At 56.3% G+C, this 13,901-nt stretch overlaps 1 protein-coding gene across 27 annotated transcripts in view; it reads right to left on the bottom strand.

Moving 5' to 3' along the window:
- Positions 1-454: 454 nt before the first annotated feature.
- HDAC11 (histone deacetylase 11) overlaps positions 455-13,901 on the bottom strand; it is a 28,261-nt gene continuing 14,814 nt past the window's right edge. For 5 of the 27 annotated variants that reach the window (XM_077989917.1, XM_077989914.1, XM_077989918.1 and 2 more), the window contains exons 4-9: positions 10,070-10,221; positions 6,049-6,127; positions 4,923-4,985; positions 3,874-3,970; positions 2,572-2,750; positions 455-2,376 (exon numbers count right to left, since the gene is read on the bottom strand). In XM_077989917.1, coding sequence (XP_077846043.1) covers positions 2,161-2,376; positions 2,572-2,750; positions 3,874-3,970; positions 4,923-4,985; positions 6,049-6,127; positions 10,070-10,221 — 786 coding nt within the window. In that variant the 3' untranslated portion in view covers positions 455-2,160. 27 annotated transcript variants of the gene reach the window in all.

Below are 13,901 nucleotides of genomic sequence, written 5' to 3'. Positions count from 1 at the left end.
CCCCCTGCCTGGATACCCCACCCTCCACCCCAGCCCACCCTCATCTCGGGGCAGCCCATCCCTGTAAGTGCTCCAAAAGCACCCCAGGCCTAGAAGACGCCCCTGCCACCCACTGCCCTGCCAGGGCCCTCCTGCTGTGCAGAGCCACCATCACAGCCCAGCTGTGCCTGCCCACCTGTTCCCAGGCTGTCCCAGACCCTGTGACCTTATCCCCCAGGGACCCTAGACCCGTCTCTGTCCAGAGAGTAACTCCCCCCACCCCACCCCACTGCCAAGTGTGAGGCAGCTGAGAACTTTTACTTTGGAATCTGGCAGAGCTGGATTCAAGCCTGGCTCTACCACTGTTGAGATCTGCTGAGAGGTGTGGCCTGGGGCAAATTTCTCACCCCTGCCAAGCCTCAGTTTCCTCATCTGTGAAATCGGAATCATTACCAACTCCACGGGACTCAGAGGATGGAATAACACACTAGCATTTATTGAGCAGCTACCCACGTCAGGCCTTGCACCACAAGAACTTTCCATTTTCATTTCCTTCCACCCCCAGAAGGTCGGGATTCTTCACCTCCAGCACACACAGCAGCCTGGGCCAATCAAGCCTCTAGGGTTCTCTAGGAACAGAAGCTCAACAGTGACAAATCATGTCTGTGGCTGAGCCCCAGAATTCGCTGGCCTGAGTTGGGTGTGAACGGATGTTAGGTGCCTCGAGTCAGCGACAGAGACCAACAGCAAGGGTAGGGATCTCAGAGTGCATTGTTAGAGCCTCGGGGTCTGGTCCAGGAGGCCAGCGTTGTTGACAATTTGTGATCTTGGAACCCTTTCCCTGCAGCAGAGGGAGCATGAGGGAGGGTGGGAGACAGTGGGAGCCCCCCTCACTGTGATGAACATAAGTCCTGTAGGGGGCTGATGGAGCAGGGACATCTCAGCGGACCCACTTTCCCTCCCCAGCCCCTGATTTGGTCAGGGCCACAGCTGCTGGCTAGCAGGGGTGGATGTTCCCCCGCCCACTTCCTGGAGGCCCCTGAATGTCCCCATGAGTAGGGCTGAGGAAAAGGCCAGAGACCCAGCCCACCTGGGGGCCCTGGGCACGGACAGGGATCGGGGCCCAGGCACTTTGGTGAGGCCAGTGGAGGCCACAGTCCCACCCAGGGCCCTGCCCCGGCTACCTATGCTCACAACCCCCAGGCCGGATAGAGATCCTCACTGCCCTCTCTCCGGGAAACCCTGCCCCACCTCACCAGTACCTGGGTCCCTCCCTGGGCCTGGGTTCCTACAGGACCTGGCTTGGCCACCAGCCTGCATCTCTGATTTCCACCTGTGAGCCTGGCCTGCTGTCTCCCACCCTTCTTCTGCCCCCTCCCCACCTGGGTCAGCAGCCCCCTGGAGACAACAGGGCTGAGGCCTGTCCCTGACCTAAGAAGTCCTCCCCTAAAACCTGCCCCTTGCACTGAACAGGCAAGACTACTGCTAAGGCAGTGATCCGGGGCTGCAGGCCTTCCCACCTTCAGCCCCAAAGAAGGGCCTGGGAAGGCAGGTCCAGACCCTGCTTTACTGAGGGAGAACTGCAGATGAGGGAACCCACCTGTACCCCTTCCTGACCGCCCCTCACCTCCAGGCCCAGGGTTTCCACCTGCTGCCTGGGAACCAGGTCCACCTGGAGGTCTAGCTGCAGCACCTCCTGGGCCATCCACACCAGCACCCGTAGCTCTTCAGCTCTGGGGCAAAGAGGGCAGCAAATCCCACGACCAAGGGGAGGGAGGGAGGCCAGTCAGGATGGAGGTGGAAGCTTCCTCACTCTGACCTGGGTCTGCCATTCTCAAAACCAGAACACCCCAAGCCCAGGGCCCTTGCTGTGCCTGGGACCTAGCCTGTCCTCTCCGATTCTCAGTGAACTGCCTGCCTCCCTCGACCCATGGACCCGTGACTCCGTGTGGGTCCCCCTGGGACACAGGCTCTGCCTTCTGCCCCCACCCATAGAGGCCTCGAGCCCCTCTGGCTTCCAGCAGGGAAAAGTGGAGGAAGGGCCAGCTCTAGGCCTCAGCCAGGGATGGCCCTGCCCCTCCATGCTCACTGAAGGCTGCCTCCACCACCCCATGAGGTTAGAAAACAAAAAGCACTAAGGGGCGGATAGGCGGGGCCAAGTGACAGGCAGGGCAGCGAGGGTCAGGGCACTGCAGGGGGAAGCAGCGGTGTGTCTGAGTTCTGTGCTGAGATGCTGGGTGACTCAGGCCCAATGAGCCCCAGGCCAAACAGATTAAGGATGGAGTCAGCAATGATGCGGGCTGTGCGCTTCTGGTACCCGCCTGAGGTCACCATAAGGATGGGCACGTGGCGGCCACGGACCATCCGGAACACAAGCTCATCCCGCTTCACAATGCCCTGTTGGGGGAAGAGGAGGGTGACTCAGGCAGGCCAGACCCCCATGGTGTCAGGAAGTCCTTCTGCAGGGCCAGCCCTGCTCCAAACTGCTGTTGCTTCAGCCCATCTCCTCCCTGACATGAGGCCGACCACCTTTCCTGCTGCCGCTGAGTCCACAGAGCAGACCCTCCCACAGTCCCCAGAGTCAGGACGTACCGCTGGGCTGATGGACAGCCCCCCAAGTCGGTCCCCCTCGAGGATGTCGGTGCCTGCATTGTACACCACCACGTCGGGCAGGTGCTCCTGGAGGGACTTCTCGATGTTCCTCTCCACCTTATCCAGGTATTCATCATCCTCTGTGCCCCACTCCAGCTCCACCTTCCGCCTGATGGCCTCTGGGAGGGAGACATGGATGGCCTCAATTTATAGAGAAGGGAAACTGAGGCTCAGGACAAGACTGTGGACACCAGGCAAGACTGGAAACTGGTCTGTTGGATTCAGCACTGCTCGGTCTCATTCCACCCAAAACTAAGCTGAAAAGAGCACCAAGAGCTGCAAAAAGGGGGACTCAAAGGAGAGAAGGGGCATTGAAGCTGAGACACTGCCCTGGGGGTGTGGAGATCTGTGTAGGCAATGTAAGATTTCACTGCCTCCTCCAGGCCTTCGCTACACATGTGGACGCCCTGCCCTGCCCTGCCCTGCCCTTAAGCCCAGGCTCAGCACATGTGAGCTTCTGTTGAGAAACTGGTTCCTTGGGCCATACTAGCTGCTGACTTATCCACACCAGACTCACCGCAGCTGGTGCAAAAATGTCCCCTACCTGTGGAGGTGGCAGCCCTGTCTTCAAATCTCATCTGAGAGTCTCTGCCTTTTCATTGATGAGTTTAATGCATTTTCATTTTAACAGTTATATGTGAATTTCTTTCTTTTCTTTTTGAGATGGAGTTTCGCTCTTGTTGCCCAGGCTGGAGTGCAATGGCGCAACTTGGCTCACCACAACCTCCGCCTCCCAGGTTCAAGCGATTCTCCTGTCTCAGCCTCCTGAGTAGCTGGAATTACAGGCATGTGCCACCACGCCCGGCTAATTTTGTATTTTTAGTAGAGATGGGGTTTCTCCATGTTGGTCAGGTTGGTCTCAAACTCCTGACCTCAGGTAATCTGCCTGTCTCAGCCTCCCAAAGCGCTGGGATTACAGGCATGAGCCACCACGCCCGGCCTATGTGAATTTATTTCTTATTTCATATTTTCAAATTTATCCTATTCTTTTTTTTCTTTCATCCTTTCTGTTTTTTTTGCCAGGCAGATGCATGTTTATTGGACAGGGTTATGTGATCTTGGGTGGGTCGAGTGACTTCTCCAGGTCTCGGTTTCCTCATCTGTAAAATGGAAAGGATCACCTCATAGGGATGCTGTGAACCACCGCAGTGGCTTCTGCAGGGCCTGGCAGGCAGGAGACACTCAGGAGAGAGCCTCACCCACAAGGACACCCTCAAGACGAGGGTAGGGGCAGCAGCTTACGCTTGGCAAAGCGGTCCCCGGGGTAGATGTGGCGGTTGTAGACATCCATGATGTACACACGCTTGTCGTCCATGAAGTCTCGCTCATGCCCATTGCCCTGTGGGGAGGTCACAGTAGCCGCTCTCAGGCAGGTGCCCTAGGCAAGGCTGGGGCTCCGCCACCCCGCCGCCATGCCTCAGGAAACTCATTTGCCAGGGCAGCACGGCCTGCTCTCGGGGACAGCAGGTCTCACGGCTGTTAAGGAGCAGAGCTGGGATTCAACCTTAAAACCAGGCCCCGGCACCTTCTAGCATGGACTTGAGCAAGCCCAGGCCTCTTAGGTTCCCTAACAGAGGAAGAAATTCGGCTCTGCTGCCCTCTCAAGTCTGTGGTGGGACTGGTTGGGATCAGGGATGTGAAAAGCAAACTATAAAGGACTGTCTACATGTAACCTGGCTTAGGAGTTCAGGGTCACAAGAACCCAAGGCAGCTCCCCAACTAGCACAAAGCCATAGCAGTAGCAGTGTGGGGGGTGCCTTCCGGAGCCCACCGGGTACCCTTCCTGTCTGACCAGAGGCACTGGCCTCATTAGCGGTCCTGAGGAGGGGGTAACCCTCTGCTTTGTTTGATGCTTTACTCCGTAGGCGCCGAGTTCTTAAATGGCGACCCCAGGTGCCCGAGCCAAGCCATGTGTGTGGGCATCCACCCGAGGGGCAGGTCGCCAGTGCTCAGCAGCTCTGGGCAGGGGGCAGTGCCCCAAATTATTCGTAAGCAATGGGGACCCATAGCAGAGCTCTGCACACGAGAGCAGTCCCATCAGAGTGGGCTTCAGGAAGAGCCTCATGTGGAGGCAGTTGGGAGGAGGGAGGGAGGCCCCTCGGGAGCAATGAGGAGGACCTACTGTCCTGGATAGAGCGAGAAAGACAGACCCTGCATTTGTAGCCCGAGAGACAGAAGACAGAAGCCGTGAGAGCCGTGGGGACGTGAGGAGGAGACTCTCCTGGCCCAGGGAGATTCTGGAACTGGGGGTGGCAGGTCCCCCAAGAGTCTAGCCCCTGCAGAGCACTCACCTGATGGGCATCAAGATCAATGATGGTAGCCCTGGAGATGCCCTCCACACGCTCAAACAGAAACTGCCAGGGAGGAGAGGGTAGATGTGAGGACCTTGGGAGGCCAGAGGACCCAGCCCTAGAGCAACTCCCTGACGGCGGGGGTGGGGGCCTAATGCTTGTGGGTATCAGGCCACCCAGCAAAGATGTCACTTGCCAGGGAGAGCTGTGCAGCGCCAGCTGTGGGGCTCCATGTGTGCATGCAGGTGGTGGTCAGGGAAGGCTCCCTGGAGGAGGGAGCATGTCCTGTACCCTGAAGGGTCATAGGTCAGGAGGTAAATGGGTCACTCAGGCCCTGCATTTTCCCAGATTCCCTAGGAAATGTGTAGGGGTTAAGGAGAGAATCCCCACAGCCCTGGGACTTCATTCCCCAACCTCTGCCTCATCCTACAAGGCCAAGTCCTAACTGCCCCCTCTTCCAGGAAGCCTTCATTCCCTCCTCCCCAGGAAGGTCTCCTGTGCTTCCTCCTTCTTCTAATGGCCTGCCTCCCCCATCAGTCTATGTGCCCCGTGAAAGCAGGGACACATTGGAACAGGTCAGCCTGTTCCTGATGCCCAGCACGAGGCCAGGCACAGAGTGGCAGGGGAGTTGTGGGGCCCCACAGATCAGAGGCCAGCACCAGTTCTGCCCCTGCTAGCTGCATGCCCTCACCTCTGTGGGCCCCGTCTGCCTGCGAGGATTCAGGGAGTAAGTCCTGGAGCACAGCGCGGGTTGGAGCATGCAGAAGTGCCAGCTGCTATCAGCACCATCATTCTTTCCACTCCCTACTCCCTTTGCCAGCCATGCCCTTCTTCCTACAACTTAATATGTGGCTATACAGCAGATCCTGGCCCTGTCTCATCCCCTGGCTGTGGGAGGCTGGAATAACTCCATTCCACCACAGGCAACCCTTCTAAGCAACATGGAAGAAGAGCAAGTGTCAGATCTGGATTTGGTTCCAGCCTGGCTGAGCAATCCAGACAAGCCCCCTCCCTGCTCCAGCATAGGCCCCTTGTCTATAATTCAGGGTGAGCACAGTTCATTTGGAGCTGTGGGGAGGATTCCAGGAGGGCTCTTGGAGGTGAGACCCCACATGCTCATAGACACACCTTGATGGCGAGTGTGATGTCCGCATAGGCACAGAAGCCCCCGCCACGGTCGCTGGAGCAGTGGTGGAAGCCACCCCCTGCAGAAGGGCAGAGAGCGGTGCTGCTCAGAGCCAGGCTCCCAGGCTCAGTCCAGGAGCTCCTCCATCCCTTCACCTCCCCCAGCATCCTCCCTGCTCAGCTCTCAGGGACCGGCACCTCGGACTCTGGGTTGGCAAACCGAGCTGAGTGCCGGGGCAAGTCACCATCCCCAGGCCAGAAGGCAGCCACGTCTTCAGGGTGTCCCCAGCAAGTCCCCAGTGCCACTCACACCCCCAAGCAACAGAGAGCTCATCATTCCTGAGGCAGAAAGCTGCTTCTTGTCCCCACCAAGCTGGGCCTGCCTCCATGTGGCTCCCGAAACCAGGAAGGAGTGGTGGCATGGGGGCCACGCGGATTCTGCTAGTGGCCAAAGCGGATGGTCAGAAAGGGCACCCTCTGCTGGTCATGACTGCCTACAACCACGAGGAGGGCCCTAGAGCCCGGGATCCATCACCCCTCCACCCTGAGACATAGCCTCAGAGTCCCAGGGCCCACAGAGACCCCTTCCCCTGCAGCCCCTGGGATAGCCTGAATTGCAGGGGCCCTCTGCAGTTGAACCCAACAACTGATCCATCAGAGAGTGGGCAGCTGGCCCCATGGATACCAGGAACTTGCCTCTCCCACCCCCCAGGAGGCTATTGTTGGCTCATAATGATGAGACGACAGCCACAGTGAACACCTGACTGAGCACTGAGCTTGCTGAAGATTCCCTCCAGCCCTACAAGGGGCATTAGTATCACCACCCCCATTTTACAGATGAGGAGACTGAGCCACAGAGGAGCTCAGCAACTTGCCCAGGGTCACACAGCCAGGTAATGGCAGAACCAGGATCAAACCCAGGGTGTATCGGGATCCAGGCTCTTAACCTCTACCAGGCAGTAACACCTGCCATGGGGAGGGCCATCCGGGCCCTCCTGGGAACCCTGCTGTAGACACGCAGGGCACAAATCACTCCCATATCTGACGTGGGATCCTTGTCTAAGGAGGTCCCCGGCTGGCTCCCCAGCCCCGCCTTTGCACACTTCCAGTGGCAGGGAGCTTCCTCCCTTCCAGAGAGCCTGTGCCATCCCTGGGCAGCTCAGCATGGTCTGAAGCCTGCCTTGTGTCTTCCCTGAAGGACTCCACCTGTGTCCTGGGGCCCAGGACAGCCCACAGAGGCTTGGTCATGTTGGGTTGGGTGCAGCAGAGTACCATTACATCACCACTATGCCAGACCTAATGCTAACCAAGCTCCTAGAGAGTGGGGCTCCCCCTAACTGTGCAGTGGCCCAGGGTGGCCTCTCCCTTGCAGAGTTCACAGCCAAAGGATGGGGGACCCTGCTTTAGGGCTCTACACAAGCCAGTAGGCATCTCTCCATGTCCATTTCCTCATCAGTGAGACAGGCCTGACAATTATGCCCAGCTCAAATAAGAATCTGGGTGAAGGCCGGGCATGTTGGCTCATGCCTGTAATCTCAGCACTTTGGAAGGCCAAGGCAGGCATATTACCCGAGGTCAGGAGTTCAAGACCCAGCCTGACCAACATGGAGAAATCCCATCTCTACTAAAAATACAAAATTAGCCAGGCGTGGTGGTGTATGCCTGTAATCTCAGCTACTCAGGAGGCTGAGGCAGAAGAATTGCTTGAACCTGGGAGGCAGAGGTTGCAGTGAGCTGAGATCATGCCATTGCTCTCCAATCTGGACAACAAGAGCAAAATTCCATCTCAAAAAAAAAAAAAAAAGAGTCTGGTGAAAAAGAGCTTTCCAAACGTCAAGTGCTGTGCCTACAGGAGGGACAATGACAGGGACAAGGGAGACTCGCGTGCAGCCCTCCCATGAGACAATCTTGTGGGAGAGTCAAGGGGGCTAGGGAGCATGGGCCCTCCAGACCCTTGAGAAGGTGGTGGTATTGATCCTGGGTATACCCACCCAACCCAACATGACCAAGCCTCTGTGGGCTGTCCTGGGCCCCAGGACACAGGTGGAGTCCTTCAGGGAAGACACAAGGCAGGCTTCAGACCATGCTGAGCTGCCCAGGGATGGCACAGGCTCTCTGGAAGGGAGGAAGCTCCCTGCCACTGGAAGTGTGCAAACGCAGGGCTGGGGAGCCACCCAGGGACCTCTTTAGACAAGGATCCCACGTCAGATGGAGGCACTGGTCAGTCTCTCCCAGGTACTAGGAGGCTACATATCAACCTCCAGGCCACTTGACTAGGGGACACCAGAGCTTCTGAATTCACAGCTGCCACCTCCAGGATCCTCCTGCCCTCCTCCAGCCCCCTTTCAGGCCAGTTCTACCAATGGCTGGACATTTCTGAGGACATTCCCAGCACTCACCCACGTTGATGGCCCAGCCTCGCTCCACGGCCAGCTTCCCCGCCTTTGGAGACAAGCAGAGGGTGAGTGGGCACAGGCAGCCCATCTTCCACTCATTCATTCACTGATTCATGCACTCATTCCATAAACACTGCTTCTAGCCAGCTCTGGGGGAAGGATGAGCTGAGCTACAAGGTAGGGGTATAGAAGGAACTCCCTACCCCAAGCAACAGTCTAGGAAGTAAGTGCCAGGTTGGCTGGCATATGAGATGTACAGTGCATAAGCACCTTTGCAATTGTGCAAGGAAACTGGAAAACATAACAGTACTTATCATCCATCACATATGAGCTGACAATAATTTTGACGTGGCTTTCAAAGGGAAAATAGGCAAAGTTTTGCTCATAGAAATATAGTAGACTGGGCCAGGCACAGTGGCTCACGCTTGTAATCCCAGCACTTTGGCAGGCTGAGGCAGGTGAATCACTTGAGGTCAGGAGTTCAAGACCAGCCTGGCCAACATGGTGAAACCCTGTCTCCACTAAAAATACAAAAATTAGCCAGGCAGGTTGGTGTGTGCCTGTAATCCCAGCTACTTGGGAGGCTGAAGCAGGAGAATCACTTGAACTCGGGAGGCAGAGGTTGCAGTGAGCCAAGATGACACCACTGCACTCCAGCCTGGGGGACAGAGCAGGACTCTGTCTCAAAAAACAAACAAGCAAAAGAAGAAATAGAGTAGACTGAATACTGAAATCTTCTAGGAAATCATAGTTTTGGGGACAGGCAGTAATATTCTACTAAGCTAAAAAAAAGTACAAATTTACAAAGATAACAGAACAGTAGGGGATCAGTAGGTAGTGATCCAGGGCTGGGTTAGATCCTCATACATTTGCATGTGAAACATTCCTCTATCTGCAAATAACTAGGCAGTCTGCGGCACATTTTTTTAAAAAAAACACACACACAATGTGAAACCTAATTTTGCTGCAGGGATTTTTTGTTGCCACACCCACGGTGGGGGAGAGGTGGAGCCTTATTCATCACTGAAGTCATGGAGGATCAGTTCTCCATCTTAATTTTGGGTGTATTAGGGCTGGGCGTGGTGGCTCAAAGCCTGTAATCCCAGTGGATCATTTGAGGTCAGGAGTTCGAGACCAGCCTGGCCAACATGGTGAAACCCTATCTCTACTAAAAATACAAAAATTAGCTGGGCATGGTGGTGCACACCTGTAGTCCCAGCTACTCAGGAGCCTGAGGCAAGAGAATCGCTTGAACCTAGGAGGCAGGGGTTGCAGTGAGCCGAGATCACGCCACTGCACTCCAGCCTGGGCAACAGAGCGAGACTCTACTCAAAAAAAATAAAAAATTAGCAGGGGGAGGGGGTGTGCATTAGAGCCATAGTGCTAGGGTATCCGATTTGGTGGGTGGAGAGAGATATTATATACTAGCAATTACGGTAACCAATAGGAGGTCATAGGAGAAAGAACGATGAGAATGCTAATGTCCCAAGATGTGGAAAAAAGGCTTTTGGAGAAAGGGTCATTGTTGCCGAGCCTTGAGGAATATTTAGGATTCTGTTCAACTACTAAGTGGGAGGAGGGCATTCCAGGGCAAAGGAAGTGAGAAGGACCATGCGGTATGGGAGCCCCCAGCCCGGCCGCGCCCCCCCCACCCCACCTACCATTATGGTTCCTCCTGTCTGGGTCCGAAGGGGCCTCAGCACCTTCCTCTGCACAAGGAAGTTGGGGAGGAAGATAACAGGGGGGATTTCTGTGATGGTAGCAACAGCAAAGGACCACTGCGGAAAAAGACAGGGGCTGTTGGCCTCCGCTGCCCCACCCCGGGGCAACCCGTGAGAAATCAGATCCCCAGGAAATGCCTTGAGGACAGTTTCCAGGTACCCTTGGATGAACTCCCTGGTCAAGCACACTTCCTTTGGTAGAAATGAGAGCCAGAGCCACAACCCTACCAGGCTCCTGACAAGCTCTGGGCTCAGTAAAGAGCAGTTTGCACAATGCGTTTCTTTTTTTTTTTTTTTTTTTTGAGACGGAGTCTCGCTATGTCGCCCAGGCTGGAGTGCAGTGGCCGGATCTCAGCTCACTGCAAGCTCCGCCTCCCGGGTTTTTACGCCATTCTCCTGCCTCAGCCTCCCGAGTAGCCGGGACCACAGGCACCCACCACCTCGCCCGGCTAGTTTCCTGTATTTTTTAGTAGAGACGGGGTTTCACCGTGTTAGCCAGGATGGTCTCGAACTCCTGACCTCGTGATCCGCCCGTCTCGGCCTCCCAAAGTGCTGGGACCACAGGCTTGAGCCACCGCGCCCGGCCTACAATGCGTTTCTTAAAGCTAGTGGGCCAGGGTTCCTCAGCGTTCTGAGGCCCTTGGCTGCCCTCTTGTGCCCAGAACAGGAGCTGCAGAGGGCTCCAAGTCAGCAGCGCAGGCTGCTGCTTTGGGATAATTGGTCTAGACCATCCACTGTACAGAAGGGGACACTGAGGCCCAGGCAGTGAGAATCTTCCCAAGGCCACACAATGAGTCACTGACAGAGCTGGGACGGGAGCCCTGGCCTCTTGCTCCCTCACACTGCATTGCCTCTTCGTCCATTGGGAATCAGACCTTCCTGGCAAAAGGGATGCACTACCCTCATCTCCAGCTGCTGGGGCTGGGGGGTCTAGGGTACCTGAAAGGTATCAGCACTAAGATCAGGACAGAATGTGCCCTGTGACCTCCAAGTCTACCAGGTAAATATCCATAGCACTGGCTGCCCAGCTGCACCCAAACCCCAAGCCATCTCCTGGCTGAAAATGCATCCCTGCTCCCCACCCACGCAAGGCAGAGCCACTCACTTTGTAAATATTTACTAAGTGTCTGCTAGGTGCCCCAGGTGGGCACTGGTGGGCCCATTCTCGTGCCAGGACACTTGCAGGCACTTATTTGCAGTGTGATGAGTGTGGTGATGAGGAGGAGAACTGGGTGGGGGTTATTAGAGAGGCTTTCTGGAGGCGGTGGCATCTGCAGGAGGTGAAGAGCGAATAGGAGTTATCCAGGTGCGGAGGTCAAGGGAAAAAGGTAACTGGGCAGAGAAGTGAGTCCATGATCCAGAGAAGGTGAGTGCAGCTGGAACAGGGCAGGCTGAGCTTATCACACAGGGCCTGGTCTGCTAGCACAGGCTCACACATTGTCGTCAGAGCAGTAGGGAGCCATAGATGGTGCTATCTCAAGCTGCTCTAGCTGCAGCAAGGAGAACCAATTAGGGGAACAAGGATAGAGAAGCAGCAGCCCCAGGAAGGAAGTGTGAGATAAGAAGGGTCTGGGGTGGTAACAGGGGCAGGTGTTAGCCGGCAGCATGTGGGGACAAGGGGTGGAGGGCTCAGGTGTCGAGTCTGGGGCCTGTGAGGGTAATGGCACTCAGAGGTGAACCTGAAGCAGGGTAGAGATGGCACTAGGTTCTGCTCTCCATGGGCCAAGTCAGCCCCTGGGGCAGCCAGGTGAGACAGCTGAGGTTTAAGTGAGGCTGGAGCTCAGAACAGCGGTGGGAGAGTGGGAGGTGAAGGGCTGGATTGGGACTGCAGGATTCCCACGCTGAAGGGCAAGGCCCAGACAGAGAACCCCCGGGGAAAATCAAGGGCTTCCCTGGGACAGGGTGAGGCGTGGAAAGACCTGAGGCGCAGTGCTCAGGAGGCCAGGTGGAGAGAGGGTGGCTGGGAGGAGCGGGTAGAGGGAGGCACCAAAGCTGGGGAGACATTCCATGAGAGGAAAGTGGGAAGTGTGGCCATTGCGTTCACCAACCAGGAGGAGGAGTTTTAGGATGAGAGAAACATGAGCATGTTCAATGACAGAGAGCAGGCAGCAGGGAGGGAGAGGGTGGCTAGGGATGGTGTGATGGCAGAGTGGGGACAAACCTCAGAGGGCCAGGAGGTGCTGTAGCCAGGCCGCTTGGGGCCGGACAAGAGGCAGGACACACCCTAGGTCAGGCCCCAGGAGGGGCCTCATGGCTTAGGCCCTGGCCACCAGGGGAGGCCTCCTGTCATGGTCCTAGGGGTGCCAGGCACCAGGCTGCTGGGAAATGCCCGTGGCCACCGGCCTAGGCCTGTAAGGGCAGCTGAAGGCAGGGGAAGCTGGCATCACTCCCTTACTCTGGTAGAGAAGCCAGTGAGCAGGGTCCCACTCATGATCGGGAAGGAGAGGTGCCCATGGGGCACCACTTCCACAAGCCCAGGCCCTCTGGCTGTAACATGGAGGCATCGCAGGGCCTGGGAAGGGGTGAGAGTGTAAGAGCTGGGACCAGCACAGCTGAACAGTTGCAGGACACACCCATGAGTGTGTGTGTGTGCATGTGTGTTGTGTATACATGTGTGCACAGGTATGTCCGTGTGTGTGTGCATGCATGTGTGATGCGGGACAGACCCAGAGAAGGAAGGTCCCTGCCCGAGGTCATCAGCTCCTCTTGTTCACCACACTCATCCCACTGCCCAGCACAGGTCCCACATGTGGCCGACATGGAATCACGGTTTTCCATGAATGAGTGAGCAAACAAACGAGCTGCTGAAGGAGCACATGGAGTCACAGCCTCCCTCCCTCCCTGGGAAGCCAGCAGCGGACAGAGACTGGAAGACAATGCAGCCAAGAGCCCAGCATGGACACCAACCACGAGAAAGGCATTCTCTCATGTGCTCCACAGCCACGGGTCTTGCACAGCGCTCCTCAAGAAGGCTTCCACCGGCAAGTCGTTTGGGAAGCACCCACTGGCAAGTCTTTTGGGAAGCACCAGCTTATGCCACCTGCCTCCTGGAGATTCGCAGCGCACCCTAGCATGCTAAAGGCTCTGAGAAGTTCTGCGGCAAATAATCCATTCTAACTTTGCTCCCCCGAGATGTCAGGAAGTCTGCCTGCCCTCTTTGCTTTTTAAGTCACACACACTAACCTTCTGCAAAACTGCAGTGGTATGGGACACACTTGAGAACCTCAAAGAGGTTCCTTGGTATCCTCCACAGACTGGGCCTGACCTGGTCCAGGGACCAGGTGCAGCCACCCAGGAGCATGCGTGGGACTTGGCCAGCGGGACCAGCCCCCACAGGAGAAAGCATGTGTGTTTGCTGTGCCAACGTTCCTGGGAGATGAGCCCCTCGGCGGAGCAGCAGGTTTCCGGCAGTGAAGAGGAGGCTGGCACTTGGGCCTTCTCCTGGTGCAGCAGTGGTTTCTGCACAAGGCAGTGATGTGGTTACCAACACCCTAGACCTGAGCACCATCCAATCCACTGGCTGCCAACCACAGGTGGCTACTTACGAATGATTGTAAATTCATCGAAATTTTTAAAATTCAAGTTTTGTTCCTCAGTTACACTCTCCATATTTCAAGAGCCATGTGTGGCCAGTGGCGACTGGACTGCACAGAGCAGGTCTGAGCATTTCTATCATTGCAGAAGGTTCCACAGGGCAGCACTGCTCTAGGAAAAACCACCCATCAGTGGCCAAGGTG

Source organism: Macaca mulatta, chromosome 2, assembly GCF_049350105.2.
Source record: "Macaca mulatta isolate MMU2019108-1 chromosome 2, T2T-MMU8v2.0, whole genome shotgun sequence".
Lineage (NCBI taxonomy): Eukaryota > Metazoa > Chordata > Mammalia > Primates > Cercopithecidae > Macaca > Macaca mulatta.
The sequence above is the reverse complement of the archived record's forward strand: the minus strand, read 5'-3'. Positions and strand labels throughout refer to the sequence as shown.